Source organism: Humulus lupulus, chromosome 3, assembly GCF_963169125.1.
Source record: "Humulus lupulus chromosome 3, drHumLupu1.1, whole genome shotgun sequence".
Classification (NCBI taxonomy): Eukaryota; Viridiplantae; Streptophyta; class Magnoliopsida; order Rosales; family Cannabaceae; genus Humulus; species Humulus lupulus.
The window spans coordinates 26,666,702-26,683,375 of NC_084795.1; the positions used below are offsets into that span (position 1 = coordinate 26,666,702).

Genomic DNA, 16,674 nt, shown 5'->3' on the forward strand with positions numbered 1-16,674 from the left:
ACGTTGTTCGCCTGAGCCATCATATCTACCGTAGTACTCACCACCACGATCGGATCTGACGTTTTTAATCCTTTTGTTGAGTTGATTCTCAACTTCAGCTTTATAAGCTTTAAACACATCCAGAGACTGTGACTTTTCATGAATGAGATATAGGTACCCATAACGTGAGTAATCGTCTATGAATGATATGAAATATTGTTGACCATTCCATGATGTTGTAGGGAATGGCCCACAAATATCTGTATGAATCAATTCTAAGACATCTGTAGATCTGTTGGCAGCTAATCTCTTAGTTTTGGTCTGTTTTCCCTTGATACAATTGACACAAACATCAAAGTTTGTAAAGTCAAGAGACTCTAAAATGCCATCCGCCACAAGACGCTCAACTCTACCTTTTGAGATATGACCTAAGCGCTTATGCCATAATGACGCTGAATTTTCCTTATTTAATTTGCGTTTAGTACCACATGATTCCACATGCAAGGTTTCATTATAGGATGCAATTGTTTCTAGCAAATAAAGGTTGTCATAAGTATTCAAGTAACCAGTTCCAACAACATTTGAATTTAAAGACAAACTAAATTGATTGTTTCCAAAAGAACAACAATATCCAAATTTGTCCAATAATGAAACAGAAACTAAATTCCGTCTAAAAGACGGTACAACAAAAGTGTCTTTTAAATCCAAATAAAAACCAGTTCCTAATAACAACCTAAAATGCCCAATAGCTTCAACTTCTACCGATTTTCCATCGCCTACGAAGATGTGTCTTTCACCATCACTTGGCTTTCGGTAGCTCAGGCAACCCTGCATAGAAACACTTATGTGAGTAGTGGCACCAGAATCTATCCACCAAGTGTTTCTAGGTACAGAAACTAAATTAACCTCAGAACAAACCAACGTAAGAATCATACCTTTCTTTACACGCCATGCATGATACTTGGTACAATTTTTCTTCACATGTCCAGGCTTGTTACAAAAGAAACAACCATCTGAATCCTTCTGTTGTTTCTTTTGGGTTGGACCCTTAGCAGCTTCATTCTCAGATTTCCTTTTCTTGCCCTTATCTTTAGAGGCACTGGCCAAGTGAGCACTTTCAATTTTATCTTGCTTCAACCTTTCTTCCTCTTGCACACAATGAGAAATGAGCTCGTTTAGAGTCCATTTCTCCCTTTGACAGTTATAACTGACTTTGAACTGATTAAAATGTGCAGGAAGAGATACCAAAACCATAAGAACAAGAAAATCCTCAGAAAGCTCGATCTTAAGTGCCTTAAGTTTTGAAGCAATTTGGTACATTTCCATAATGTACTCCCTAACATTTCCTCGACCCTTATACTTCATGGACATCAAGGAAGCCAGAAGTGAAGTCATTTCAGCCTAATCATTTCTAGCGAAACGTTTTTCAATTGCATCGAGGAAATCCTTGGCCTTAGTGATCTCTTCAGATTCAGTGCCCCTAAAGGCTTCTGGAATACATTGTTGCATGATCATTAGACTCATGCGATTAGAACGGTCCCACCTCTCAAAATCCAATTTTTCGTCAGGAGTGCTTTCTGCAGTGAGAGGTGAAGGTTGTTCTTGCCTTAATGCATAATCTAATTCCATGCAACCAAGATTTACAAGTAATTTCCCTTTCCAATCCTTGAAATTTGTCCCATTAAGCATGAGAATAGAGTTAATGTTGGCAGTTATTGTGGCAGGGTTAGATAAACTAGCTGAACATAATATACAAAATAACAAAACAAGCCCACATAAGAATCCATATAAAACAAACAAATTCAAATAATGGTTAATGGTTAATCCCATCTCAAGATACCAAACACAACATTAATATCAAGTCTTTAGACAGTAATATTAATTGTAAGCGGTACTCTTGTTGTAGCAATCAAATATTAACAATAAATCATGTTAAACAATATGTCAATCTTTGGATAAACATAATACTTACATAAAAAAAATAAACTTTATAATTGTTACATATTTATCACTACAAATATGCATGAAACTCTGCCAAATATTAATTTACCTTTGGGTCAACTAATAAATGCATGAATTACATACACATAACTATCTAGATATTTTAATTAAATTAATCTACACAAAAGAGATCACTTTGGTGATATTTTGTTTAAATTAATTAATTTAAAATATAGATATTTTTGATAAAATCCAAAACCAAAACCAAATATAAATTTAATTGTTACTGTATCACCATTTTATTATATATATATATATATAATATAGAAGCCAACCATTATCACCGAAACCAGTCATTTTATATATATATAATACAGAAGCCAATGCGTAAAACAATAACAATAACAATAACAATTATATAATATATATGCAGAAGCCAATCTATACAAATATGCATTGAAGCCATATATATATATATATAAATCTATAAATATGCACTGTATCCATATATGCACCGAAGCCTCCATATCCTCCATATAGCCTCCATGAATATATATATATATATATATATAAAAGCATATACGAAATTAAAAAAAAACAAAACAAAACAAAACAGTTAAACAGAAATCAGTTTCTGTTTATACGATCTTTATATATATATATATAAATATATAATTATATATATAAAATAAAAAAAAACTTAAACTTAATCGTAAACAAAAAACGTAAACAAAATTTTGATCGACAAAATCAAATCTTTAATAATTTTCTTCAGAAAATTTCCAAATTTCTTTGAACAAAAACATCAAATCTTCAATAATCTAGCAAACCTGGCTCTGATACCACTTGTTAGGATTACAAAATTACACTTATAGTAACACAGTATTCAACAGTAGTATTTAACCCAATTTCCCAGAACTTAATCGTGTTACTAAAAGTGAATAAATGATAAATCCTAAAACATATTTCTATAAAACCTTTGCTAAATTAAAGAAAAAAGATGAACATAATAGCAGAAGTACTAACCTGAAGCCATTGATGGAGATTGCAAGAAGAGTGATGGAGATTGAATCAAGGCAATTGATCTTCCAAGAAAATCACTTTCTTTTTCTGTGTATTTCTTTGTGATGGGGAAGAAGAGAAAAAAAATGAAAGAATGCGTTTCTTGGGGACCACTTTCTATTTAAATAATAAACTGATTATTAAATCAGTTTTGGATATTTATAATTTGACCCCTCATCAAATTATAAATACAACTTATGGTATCTACACATTATTTCCATGACATTTTAATACCTATGATACTTATAACATAATTGGTCACTTTATTTTTGTATCAAACATTATAATTTGTATCAAACATTATAATAGCATCATACATTAATACATATGTGCCCATAATAGGATTTTTAATCCAACAAACAATAGTACCCATATTTAACTGATGTATTTTTATTTTAAATTTAGTTATCATATTTAATTCGCTAGTAATTATATTTCTCGTAATTTATTTTTTTCTTTAATAATTTTTTTCAAACAAATTAAGAAAATAATAATCCCTATAATTTTGCCCCTTAAATTATTACAGAAAAGCAGCGGTGCTTTAATAATTAATAGCATTGACATTTAAGATTGATGACTTTGTTGGGCTAAACTTAACATTAGTTTCACCAAGATAAACGATTATAGGAGCATTACTACAAGCCCAAAACAAAGAATAATAGTTTTATCATCATCATCATTTTATAGAGGTGGACCACTTAGAGAAGATTTCGAGATAATCCATTAGTCCCATAATGATATATATGGCCCCCCAATAAGAAGCCTAAAAAATCCTCCTCATCACACACGCAGGTGGAATGAGAACCACCAGATCGAGATTATTCCAGGTAAGCAGGAGAAGAATAGGTGGTGATGTGGTCTCCATCTCAGATTCTTGATGCCACGTGGCGAGCACGAAGCCAATAGGACATCCACACTCCTATCCTTGAAGATAAGCCTTTGCCTCCTATGTCTTACATTACATGATCGAGCTAAGCTCATTTACATGTCTTTAGCCATTGCCCTCTTAGACTGATCACACCAAATCAGACTCACTCTCACACAAACACATCGTAACCAGTTCTGTGGGCACAAGTATGGCCTCCGCTTGTGCGTCTTCTGCCATTGCCGCCGTTGCCATTTCTTCCCCCAGGCAAGTTTATTTAGTACTTTTTTTTTAACACATTATTATTACTCTATTTATTTTTTTACCAATATTAGTTTAGATGGAAAATGAGTTAAATTATTATTATAACATATGGAGTGCATATATGCATGCAGCTCCCAGAAGAGCGTGACAAGTTTGGGGGTCACCAAAGGTAGTTTTCTTGGCGGAAGGAAACTAAGAGTGAAAAGCTTGACCGCCCCAATCAGGTCTAGATCATCGTCAGCTACTGTGTGCGCCGCAGCTGACCCCGACAGACCCTTGTGGTTCCCCGGCAGCGTCCCCCCTCCATGGCTCGATGGCAGGTATATATACACATTATACTACATGGATTTGTGTGTGTTAACTCTTTTTGGTTATAATATTTCTCATAAGATTCCTACATCGAATATTGAAGTTGAAAATTATGAAATGGTTATTCACTCATTTGCTAATTAGTTTTATATTAGAACTTTTAGTATGATATTATAGTCCAATAATTTATTAGTTTAATAAACATCTGTTCTCAAATAATTCAATATTAATAGATATATTGTTGTAAGTTAGTCCAAGCAAATTAAAATTGAGTTGTAATCTAATATATAGTGATATGATATCATGTGTGTTAACGTTTTTTTATAATATTTTCTTAGAAGAGTTTTGAATCGACTTGAAGTGGGAAATATAAGATGGTTATTTTTTACTTGTTAATTAGTTTTGAATTAGAACTTAGAACTCTTAATATGATATTAATCAAGCATGCATATGAAGTTTTTACATAGATTATTATAAGAATATAAGTTAGTCCATCTAATTGATTTTTAGTTGTAGTGTAAGGGTATCATATGTGCTATTAGTTTTAACTCTTTTATATATTATGTTGTTAACTATTGTGATATAATGTTGCAGCCTTCCAGGAGACTTTGGCTTTGACCCTCTTGGTCTTTGTAAGTAGTCATAAACCAATTAAGACTATCTTATGTTTAAACTTTAAACTATAATCATTTTTACTATTTGATGGTATGTTTATGTATATGTACACAAATACTTATATTTACGGTTAATTTTAATGTATAGCATCGGACCCTGATAGTCTGAGGTGGAACGTGCAAGCCGAGCTGGTACACTGCCGATGGGCAATGTTGGGAGCTGCTGGTATTTTCATTCCAGAATTCTTAACAAAGATTGGCATTCTCAACACTCCATCGTGGTACACAGCAGGAGAACAAGAGTACTTCACTGACACAACTACCCTTTTCATTGTTGAGCTCATCTTTATTGGTTGGGCCGAGGGAAGGCGTTGGGCCGATATCCTCAAGCCCGGTTGTGTCAACACTGACCCAATCTTCCCTAACAACAAGCTCACTGGCACCGATGTGGGCTACCCTGGTGGGCTCTGGTTCGACCCACTGGGATGGGGCAGTGGTTCCCCTGAGAAGCTCAAGGAGTTGAGGACCAAGGAGATCAAGAATGGAAGATTGGCTATGTTGGCTGTTATGGGTGCTTGGTTCCAACACATCTACACTGGCACTGGCCCAATTGATAACCTCTTTGCTCACCTTGCTGATCCTGGTCACGCCACCGTTTTTGCTGTAAGATCATTTCTAATGCAATTCACGTCAAAATATGATATTTTTGTGATAATTCTATATAAAAGTGGTATTTTTATAAACTTTTTTTCTTCCTTTTTTCACAGGCCTTTACACCCAAGTGAGGGTGAAGCTAGGGAGGGATGGTATGCTAACAATGGTGGTGGGTTTGGATCAAATGATAATGAGGAAATTAGGTGCGGTTGAGATGAAGATGATCATGTCATGATGTGTAGTGTTGTTTCACTTGTTCTAAGGGAATATTTAATTGCCTCGATGGAACTTGAATTTTCCTCCGTACGTATATTTTGTTCTATAGAATTAATGATCTAGCAATGTACAAAATGTTCCTTTGAAACTTTTTGATTAAGATTTCATGAACATAAAGTCAGCTAGTATTCAAATTCGTCGAATATGATCGTTGCTTTGCGATACCCTTTTATGCGATTAAAGACTTTTGTTGCTACCATATTCGTTAAAGCCCATAAATATATAGTGGATCTTATATAATATTAAAAAGGATTAAATACATATAAAACACTGTATATTAATAGTAAAAAGAAATAAAACAAGAATATAACTCACTAATGTATAAGTTTGGTCTAATAAGTAATGAAGAATTTTATTTTTTGTACTTGTAATAAAAGATACATCATTAATTGATGTAATATAATTATATTGATGTGATATAATAATATTCAATCAGTTTCTTTTCAATTTTTTTATTTTTATATATTTAAAATGAATGTATTATTAATATTAAATAAATTTTTATGCTTGCATAAATTATAATATTTTTAATAAATATAATCTATTTCTATACTAGTAGTTATATATTTTTTCTAATATTTGTTACTTGTTTTATGCCATCTAACATTTTTGTATATATTAGTTACAAAATAAAATAGTGTCTTTTAGTAAGAAACTTATTTTTATAAATTTTGTTACAAACATGTACTAAATTCACAATTTAATTTTATAAATTTTTGTAACAATTATGTTAAATAAATTTATAAATATTTATGTAAATGTTAGTGACAAAACTAAACTTTTTGGATGTGAAATTAGTTTTGTAGACTCTTGTTACAAAAATGTAAAACTTGTTTTAAAAAATATATTGTATTTCATCACTATATATATATTTAATAAAGTATTTTATAAATAATGAACATCTTAAATTTATATTTTTAAGTTGTATAGCATAAATATGAAGGATCCTGTAATTTTTTGGTACAATATTGTAACAATATGGAAAAATATAATATTTTTATGTATATTTTGGTTATGATTTCTTAACTATAACATATTTTCGTAAATGTTAGTTACAAAAATATATTTTTTAGTTGTAAAACTAGATTTGTAAACTATTGTTACAAAAAAAAAATAGTTACGAACGTGTTTGTAAGTTTTATCTACAAAAAAAAAATCTACAATTCTATAACTGATTTTTGTAAATATTATTTACAAACATATAATAGATATTTACAAATTTGTAGCAGATATTTACTAGTTTGTAAACGTTGATCACAAAAAATTGTATTTTACAGCTTTTATTTATGATTTTGCCACTCTATATTTATACTTTTGCCATTCCGTGTTTTTATCAAAAAATTCCGTATTTTTGTAATGTACTGTATTTTTCAGATTTTTTTTAACTTTTAGTGCATTTGTGTAGATTTCCCTATTAAAAAGGGAATTTTTCAAAAATATGGTTTTTATGCCATCAATGTACAAAAATATAAGAATTATATTTTTCTTAACTTGTATGAGAAAATTTATTAAAGAAAAAATTAAAATATGGGAAACACAGTTAGTAGCTAACTAAAATATGTAAGCTAAATTTAAACCAAAACACATCAGCCAACACAAGGGTAACTGGTTACCTATGTTACTAAAATCATAGTTACTTCTTTTTCCTTTTTTAATGAAGTGTTTTTCATCTGTTTCATGAGTAACCTGTCACCCTTCTTATGGTAACTGGTTACCCCTCTTATGACAGAAGGTTACTTCTTTCAAGGTAACTCTTTACCCCTCCTGCTACATGCTATTTAACCTAGCTCTAAGATTTTATTTTTACATAATTGTCAAAGATCAATCAAGTAACTGGTTACCTTGCACAGGATTTGAAAAAAGAAACGTACAATATAAAAAAAAAATGGGGGGGGGGGGGGGGGGGGGATAATGGCAAAAGTACCCAATGTTTTAAGAAACTAGTGATTTAGTACCCAATCTTTTTTTTGGTGGCAATAGTACCCATTGTCCACTTTCGTTGGTTTCCGTCGGTACGCAGCCCAATTCCGTCTTATTTTGTCCACGTGTACTGTGGAGATTAATTCACCATTTAGTATTTTAAAAACCAAAATTTGAAATTTAAAAATTGTTTTATTTAAAAACAAAATAAAAACAAACTGAAAATTAAAAACAAAACACAACTCCATGAATGACTGAAGAAAAACAAACCCAGAAAACACTCAATTTCGAAAACAAAACCCAAATAAATCCCCAAACCCAGCCACAACTGAAGATTAAAAACAAAACACAACTGAAGAAGACGAGTAGCAGTGGAGGAAAATGGAGGGTGAAAGTTTGTATTTTTCCAGTGGATCAAAAGCAATGGCCCAAAGATGTAGAGGTGGGAGTCGATTGCGACCGCGACAACAGTGTGATTGTGGCTTGGAAAGTGTAGTCAGAACCTCTTGGACTGAATCAAATCCTGGGAGAAGATTTTGAACTTGTCAGTTAATGAAAGTAAGTGTAGATAAATTTCTTTTGGTTTTTTTTTTGTATCTGGGTTTTCTTCATCTAGGTTTTCTTCTTGCTTTATGTCAATCAGAAAAGGGTTGTGATTTTTTTCGGTGGGTGGATCCAGAAATGGCTGAAAGTGGAAGGGTTGTCGTTCCAAACTGGAGAAAAAGAATTGAGGGAGAAACTTGGAACGCTGAAGATCTCTTGGAGTCTGAAATAACAAGTCTAAACCGTGGGAACAAGCCAATTATGGGTGAAGGTCATGTCTGCAGTGCTTGTGGTCACCTCCTTAAGAAAGATTGGATTGGTATAAGTTGGGGAAAATTGGTTTTCCTTGTATCTGTAATTGTACTAGTCTGGTGTTTGAAATACTAGACATTATGTGATTTTGGTTAAAAAAAAGTACCTGATACAAGGCAATGGTGTTTGTTTCAGTTGTCAAAGTGCTAGTTTCATTGTATCTGTAATGCGGCAAGTCTAAAATGAATGAATGCATTTTGACAATTGTGCTTGTTCAGGTTAAATTTTGGTCATGTTAGTTTAAGTTCGTTGTGCTTAATTTCACATATGCAAATAATAATTTTGACTACATGGTATCATGTGAAAAATTCATACAAGATGCAAGGTCATAATTGGCACCCAATATGGCAGATACAAAATATAATTGGCACCCAAATTGATAGACAGATGCAAGTCATAATTCATAGACAAAAAAATTATATCAGTTTGCTAAATAAACAGGCTACACAAAATACTTGGCCAAATCACAAGGTCCACACCTTATACATTTGTACACAAAATTAGGCCAAAGATGCCTTAAAACAAAGGTCATAAATGACCCAAAACAGACTTAACAACAAAGGATGACAGATACAATATAACTTAGATTCTAAGATGGTGGTGGTTGAGATGAGGAAATTGTTGTTGTTGGTCCACTCTGTCATCCTCTTCTCCTCTGTTTGTTTTGTTCTTGAGATGTAGTGCCTTGCTGAGAGGGTGGTGGTTGGGATGAGGAAGTTGCAGCTGTTGGTTGTCTTCCACGAGGTCTTCCACTTCTTCTAGGTGGGTGTTGCTCTTGAGATGCAATGGCTTGTTGAGAGGGTGGTGGCTGAGATGATGAAGTTGTTGTTGCTACTGCTACTGCATCTCTTGCATTCTTTTTGGCTCTCCTCTTCTGCCTTTTCTGAGTGTTAGGATGTGGATTTTTTAGAGGTGGTCTGCCCATTTTCTTGGCAACAACAGGCTGCAATCAATAAATAAAAAGCAAATTAACTAAAACATTTACAAAATCGTAATTAAAAAGCAAACTAACTAAGAATAACTGAAGATTGAATACTTGTGTCACTGCTGGATTATTGCAAGTGACTCTTGAATGACCTATTTGTTTACAATTGCTGCAATGGTTTGGTTGACCAAACCTTCTTTTTTTGGTTGCATTGGTGTCATCTTCATCAGGTGCATTTTTCCTTGTCTTCTTTGGTCTTCCAGGCAAGTTTGATTCAATTAGGGGGTAAATTGGATTCAAACCAGGATCTGGCCACTTATCAGGACTTGGCATTGGTCTAATAACTGCAGCATATTGTGCTTGAAAGTCTTCTTTTTTGTATGCATCAATTATAAAATCATAAACATTCAGGTTAGAACTCCATATACAGGCCTGTTGACCCTTGTTTTGGTCAACTGACACGAAGTCAAAACGCTTGATGTGGATAGATGTGTTAGAATGGATATAATGACAAAAACAGTAAAGAACACAATGAATTATAGTGGTTTGGCCCAGGAACTGGTAATGACCTACGTCCACTTAAGCTATGATTGATATGAGATCTCAAAGGAGTGATCAAAGAACTAGGGTTCTCTGAGTTTCACAAATCTGAGAGGGATAAACAATATAATCGTAATACAATAGCTCTAATTCTCTCGTAAGTGTATAACTTCAATTAACCAAAAGCCAAAAGTCTATTCCTTGAGCTATCTTTCTCTATTTATAGGCTCAAGGAGGATTACATGAATTTGTTACAGATATTCTCTCCTAATTAATCGGATAATCAAGAATCATAGGAGATAATATCGGAATTGATTATGATTTACCCAAGATCATCTTAAAATACGCGAAGTATACGACCACGCTGGTCGTAAGGAAACTCCAAACGCACGCCAGGAGGATCTTACTGGTCGATGGTCGAACAGAACTCTGCCAGGTGTCAGCCACGTGTTTAAAAACGCCTACCACGTCACCCGTGCCTGTTTTTTGGATAACAAGGCCAATGCATGCCCACATGGTACCCCACTCAATTCAAAAGCTCTACAAGTGCATGTCCGAGTAGCTAGGTTACATGAGAAGCTCTCACTACCAAGATAAGTAACCTGAAACATGTTTGCATCTGCTCTAATACATGAACAATGTCTGGCCACTTGCTTGTTCTTCTCTATGATATCTAGAATTTTTTTTCCCCACAGGTTGCAACCACTTTGCCATACTTCCCCTTTTCTTACATAATCTAGACATCAACTAGAACCGGATTTTCTCCAACAAAGTTATGATGGGCTTGTCCTTTGCATCCAACATGGCAGAGTTGAAACTCTCACACAGATTGTTCAATAGCATGTCACATTTGACATGCAATCTAAAGTGTGACTTGTTCCATTCAATTGGAGCCTTCTTCATTAACCAATCATATGTATTCTCATTCACCTCATTCATTTCAGCCATCCTCCTCTTGAAATCTTCTGGTGTTGTGGCTTTTGCACAAGACCACAACTTTTGTTTTAGAAGAAGACCTGGAAAATCATTTTTAAAGTTGGCATGTACATGTCTCACAAAAAATCTTATCTCAACACCATCAAACAGGGAACCTAAAGCATTTTCTAACCCTTTTTGTCTATCACTAATCAGTGTATATCTCCTAGTGTCAATAACCTCCAAATCCTCCTTCAACAATTTTAAAAACCAGTTTCATGTGTCCGTATTTTCCTTCTCGCAAATATCATATGCAATTGGAAACATGTCATTATTTGCATGTTGAAGTTACTGTAAGTCATATTTGGGTTCATTTTAAAGTCTTCGATGAAATGCTTGGCCAACCAAGTAGCAATAACTTTCTTGTTGTCAAATACAATGCCACAATTATGCACATACACCAGTGTATTGACTCTGAATGTTGTGTAGTCTTTTATCTGCACCCTAGCATACAATGTCCAGCCACAACCTTTCCCTTTACAAACTGTCCTTATCTTCATAGAATTATTGGTCACGTAAGTAAACTCCCTGTCAATGCTTATGAAGTGCTCAGTCAGAGCCTCCCTAAGTTGCTCCTTACTAGCAAACTCCAACCCAAGTTTAAACTTGAAATCCTTCCAGTCAATCCTTGGATGGAACTCTTTTTTTCCTCTCTTAACCCCACCTACTTCTTCATCACTATTCAAACTCCCCAAGTCATCAGACTCATATTCACTATCAGACCCTCCTATGTCTTCTTGGTTGCAGGTATCCGTCACTGAACTCCACTAACTGCTAGGGTGTGCAACATTATCCCCCAAATGCCTCTCCTCATCCTCATCTAGGGCATACTCTTCTTCAACAAAGTCTGGATCAAGTTGTGGTTGTGTCTCATCAGGCCCTTCACCAATGTCAATTGAAGTTTATGTTTGTGACTCTACAACCTCTTGACTTTGCCTAGTTTCAGGTTCATAAAATCCAGCAGATTGCCTATTTGTTAGTTTAGATTGGGCTTCCCCAAAACCATCCACGTGGCCTAAATTAATTTCTTGTTGGGCCTCATTACTTGGCTGACCAGTGTGGCTTGCTGGTTGTTGGACTTGGGCCATGTCTTCCACACCAGCTGGGACATTTTGGGCCTGCTCTTCCTCCCTTTCAGTATCTACCAAATCAACTATCTCTATACTCGAGTCACTTTCATACTCACCCTCATAATCTTCACTCCAATTATCAACCTCAGCATCTTGATTCCAATCATCTGGCATGTGCATAATGAACTCTTCAGAGCCTTCTGAGTCATCTTCACCAGTTGGCATTTGAAAGTCATTTGCCTCAAATTCCATCATCTCATATTTGCTCATCACATAATCATTTGATTTAGCCCAAACCCTCACATCTACCTTCACTTCGGCATCATTAGGAATCTCTTCAATACAATATCTCTTAAGTGGAGGTGGAGCTTTATCATTGACCTTATTAGTATCACCACTACTACCAATTTAAGGCACAGAGCCTTGTAGGAAAACATACACATCAATTAATTATCTTATTTGAATATGTCAAAACAAAAACAAAATATCCAATGCAAACATTCCCATGTGGGTCAGCCAAAACACCCTACTTTACAATCCAAGAATTTCACTTTCACTAGATAAATTTGGCAAAAGTACAAGGTTGACAGTACAAGTACAATGAAAAACAGAACAAAACCCATTAAACAATTCAATTAACAACCATACACATTTAATACTCATTTACCAGTTATTCAACTAAACCTACCACAAACTTCAACAAACAAGAAAAGACCACGATAAACCCATTTACTTAACCTATTAATTCAAAAAATAAAGAGCAGGCTTAAGAAAACACTTACCGTAAACTGGAACTAGCTCGTTTGGTTTCCGAAACGATGACATTCCGTATGAGCAAATCGTCTTGTTCCCTTTCTTCGAAAATGAAAATGCAAAACTAGTTCTTCGTTTTCGTAGCAAATAGTGGCTGCGTTTGGGGATTTATTTGAGTTTTGTTTTCAAAATGGTGTGTTTTCTGGGTTTGTTCTTCTTTAGTCATTCATGGAGCTGTGTTTTGTTTTTAATTTTCAGTTTGTTTTTATTTTGTTTTTAAATAAAATGTTTTTTTATTTCAAATTTTTGTTTTTGAAATACTAAATGGTGAATTAATCTCCATTGTACACGTGGACAAAATAAGACGGAATTTGGCTGGATACCGATGTGTAACGACCCAACTATTCTAGACCTTGAACCATTAATAACTACTATACTAATTATAAGAAATCGTACATATGAAAACATCATAACTTTATTATATAATGAAAAGGTTTGAATACATAAATACTTTACTTAGGATATGGGATCCCATTGTTTTGAATAGTAAAGAAAAACATAACTTAAATAAATGGGTTACAAAATCAAGTGCGGAAAATAATACATGGAAATCATAATTTAAAGACTTAAAGACTTCATCCTCTAATCGAACGCTCAGTCCATCGATTCCATCCAGCCTCAATACACATCCCCAAGCTGCCAAGAACATTTCCCGCTGCCATAGCTAATTTCCTGCACATATAAACATAAAGGAATGAGCCTAATTGTAATGCCCCAAATTTCCTAATAAGGTTTAGGACCTTGATTAGGAGGCCGGGAGGGCCATAATTGATTTATTATGCTATTTAATGATAATATGCATGTTTAGGTGTATTAAATATGCATGTGAACCCATTTGTGATTAATTGGGTGATTTTCATATTTTGGCCATTTCGGGCATTTTTGGTATATATGTGAAATGGGCGTGGTGCTTTGTTATTATTTGGTTATGCCAGGGTTACCCAGCACAAGACGATCCTAGGAGGTAAGCTAGTGGAAAAGTCACAACGGGATTTAAGCTTGACTCGGAGTAAGTCAAGGGGTATTTAGAGCATTACCGGGTTATTGGGTAATGGGAATTAATATTTGGTGATAAATTGGGAGTTAGTAAGATCAGGGGGAAATTCTGGAAGTTTTGACTATAATGTCCCCGGGGGTGTTTTCGGAACCCCGAGCATTAGGTTTTATTGGAAGCTACTTAAGCTTGAAGTAACCTTTTAAGAAAATAAAAAGAACGTTTTGTACGTTCTCTCTCCCTAAAGTTTCCTTTTCGTTCCCGATTGCATTTTCGAAGATAACTTGAGTTCTAGGACTCGGAATCAAGCAAGGATCGAGGCATAGCAATCCTAAGGAGAATTAGAAGCTTATTAGTCGGAGGATTTAGTTGGAAACAACTTAATCGGAGGTAATTCAAGTTTAAGTTTTAAGTTTTTAAGTTTTAAGTTTTTAAGTTTGAATTGGACTTTGTGAATCGTTGAGTTTTCAGGTTGTTTGAACCTTGGGTTTTGGTGGTTTTGGACCATTGGGAAGTTTGAGAACTTTGATTTGATGATTTGGGAATGTTTAGACATGTTTTTGGGAGGTTTTAAAAGGTTAAAACGAAGGGAAAATGGCTGCCCCAAAGTTGGGCCGCGGCCCTGTTCTTGGGCGCCGCGGCCCTTGCTCGATGAAGCAGGTGCCTTTTCTGTCTTGCTGGGCGCCGCGGCCCTTGGGTTTGGCGCCGCGACGCTTGCTTCTGGTGGTGCTGGGGGCCGCGGCTCAGGGTGCCAGGGCCGCGGCTCAGGCAGGCTTTTGAGCCCGTTTGGGTGTGTTGACCCCGGGAACATGGTTTTAGGCCTCGGGATCATTCCTACTACCCGGATTAGTGAGGATTGATGTCTTGGAGGTTAAGTTTTAGTTCAAGGGTTGGTTTTAGAACTTGAACTCATTGGATCACCATTTGTGGTTGTGACTAGGTTAGCACTAGAGGCTTGGAATCGGGATCGTGCTTGTGGCTCATTTGTTGGTAACCTGTGCTTGGACCAAAGGTAAGAAAACTGCACCCCATATGTGACATGCATGGCTATGATTGATGCATGTTGGATGTTTAAATGTAAACATTGATAGCATAATGAATGTTTGGCAATCTTGCCCATTTGCATATGATTATTATTGAGGCATGCTGGCTGGCTAAATGTGATGCATGTGATGCACGAGAAACATGTGATTAGGGCATGCCATGAATGATGAGTATGAGATTGGTCAGAGCTTGGGTCTCTGCGTTTGTGCGTGATTATAAATATCCTAGCAACTGTTTAGTAAGCATGCTGAATGCCCTATTCTTGGATAATTGGCATATGATACTCATTGATAGCATTGCTTACTCATGCATGGCTCTGACTAATTAGTCAGAATTGGCAAAGGTGCTAGTATCAACTGTGAAGCCGTGACTCACTAGTCAGGTTCGGCAGTGGTACTGGGCACTGGTCACGCACTGACTAATTAGTCAGAATTGGCAAAGGTGCTAGTATCAACTGTGAAGCCGTGACTCACTAGTCAGGTTCGACAGTGGTACTGGGCACTGGTCACGCACTGACTAATTAGTCAGATTTGGCAAAGGTGTTAGTATCAATTGTGAAGCCGTGACTCACTAGTCAGGTTCGGCAGTGGTACTGGGCACTGGTCACATTGTGCTAACTCACTAGTCATGACAACCCTAGTGTGTAGTGCAAGCTTTGTTGATTGGACCTAATCGACCCTCTGCATTGAATGACTCAAAGAGCATTAATGCAGGACCGACCTCAAGTTCGATGAATATAAACAAGCATTTATCTAGCCAACGGCTAGCCATGTAGAGCCATTGCAGGAAATGGGCACTGGGCCCCTAGTGACTTGGTTGTCAGTTACTCAGTATGGTTTACTAGAACCTCAAGTGGTATTCACTCGTCTGATCAGGGCTATGAGCTCTGTATGATCATTTTGATCATCATATGCATGGCTTGGGCACCGAGGCCCCTAGTGACTTGCTTGTTGGTCACTCAACATGGTTTATCGGAACCTCTAGTGTTACGACACTCATCTGATTAGGATTGACTTGATAGTCTGCCAATCAGAAGGCCAGGACTTCTTATCCTGGATACCCCAGCATCTGTTTGAATTCATTTGCATGCTGAATAGAGCTATGAATGCTAGGCATGCCAAATATGATTTGATATCATGATATGACTGTTTATGAGCATATGAGTTTTCTTGCTGGGCTTCAGCTCACGGGTGCTTTGTGGTGCAGGTAAAGGCAAAAGGAAGCTGGACCATCCTTGAGTTGGAGAGCTTAGGTGATGACGTGTACATATGCAGCTGCTCGACCAATACATGGGCGAGGTTTGAAAGTGGAACTAGGGTTGAACCCTGTTTTGCCGCTTAGAACGGCCTGTTGTAAACACTTTCCTGTAATAGACTCTGAAATTATATTTTTTGGGATCCCAATGTATACAGTAAACGTTCTAGTGAAATGTTATATCTTAACCAAAGTTTTTAACCCCTAAACCGCTAATCACACTTAGTTACACGTTTATGGCCAAACAACTCGATTAGCGAGTTTAGCACTGTTTGCAACGTGCACTGTAGCGGTCCCTGGAGTTGGGGCGTTACACTAAT

General features: G+C 35.6%; 2 protein-coding genes across 2 annotated transcripts; one reads left to right on the top strand and one right to left on the bottom strand.

Annotated features, from left to right (window-relative positions):
* Positions 1-1,380: 1,380 nt before the first annotated feature.
* On the bottom strand, positions 1,381-2,956 carry LOC133823822 (uncharacterized). The gene is made up of 2 exons (XM_062256670.1): positions 2,947-2,956; positions 1,381-1,718 (listed from the first exon to the last, which is right to left on the bottom strand). Exons 1-2 carry the CDS (start codon positions 2,954-2,956, stop codon positions 1,381-1,383), a joined length of 348 nt encoding a protein of 115 aa, XP_062112654.1.
* Positions 2,957-3,926: 970 nt separating this feature from the next.
* On the top strand, positions 3,927-6,109 carry LOC133822382 (chlorophyll a-b binding protein 7, chloroplastic). Its single transcript, XM_062254692.1, has 5 exons — positions 3,927-4,114; positions 4,243-4,431; positions 5,015-5,052; positions 5,183-5,697; positions 5,802-6,109. The coding sequence occupies exons 1-5, from the start codon at positions 4,059-4,061 to the stop codon at positions 5,817-5,819; spliced, it is 816 nt and encodes a 271-aa protein (XP_062110676.1). The 5' UTR covers positions 3,927-4,058; the 3' UTR covers positions 5,820-6,109.
* Positions 6,110-16,674: the final 10,565 nt, after the last annotated feature.

What these genes read in the sequence shown, in the direction of transcription:
- LOC133822382 (XM_062254692.1), top strand. Translation starts at nt 4,059, where the DNA reads ATGGCCTCCGCTTGTGCGTCTTCTGCCATTGCCGCCGTTGCCATTTCT. An exon ending in GTTGCCATTTCTTCCCCCAG is followed by an intron (nt 4,115 to 4,242) that starts GCAAGTTTATTT and finishes ATATGCATGCAG; the next exon opens with CTCCCAGAAGAGCGTGACAA. An exon ending in CCTCCATGGCTCGATGGCAG is followed by an intron (nt 4,432 to 5,014) that starts GTATATATACAC and finishes ATAATGTTGCAG; the next exon opens with CCTTCCAGGAGACTTTGGCT.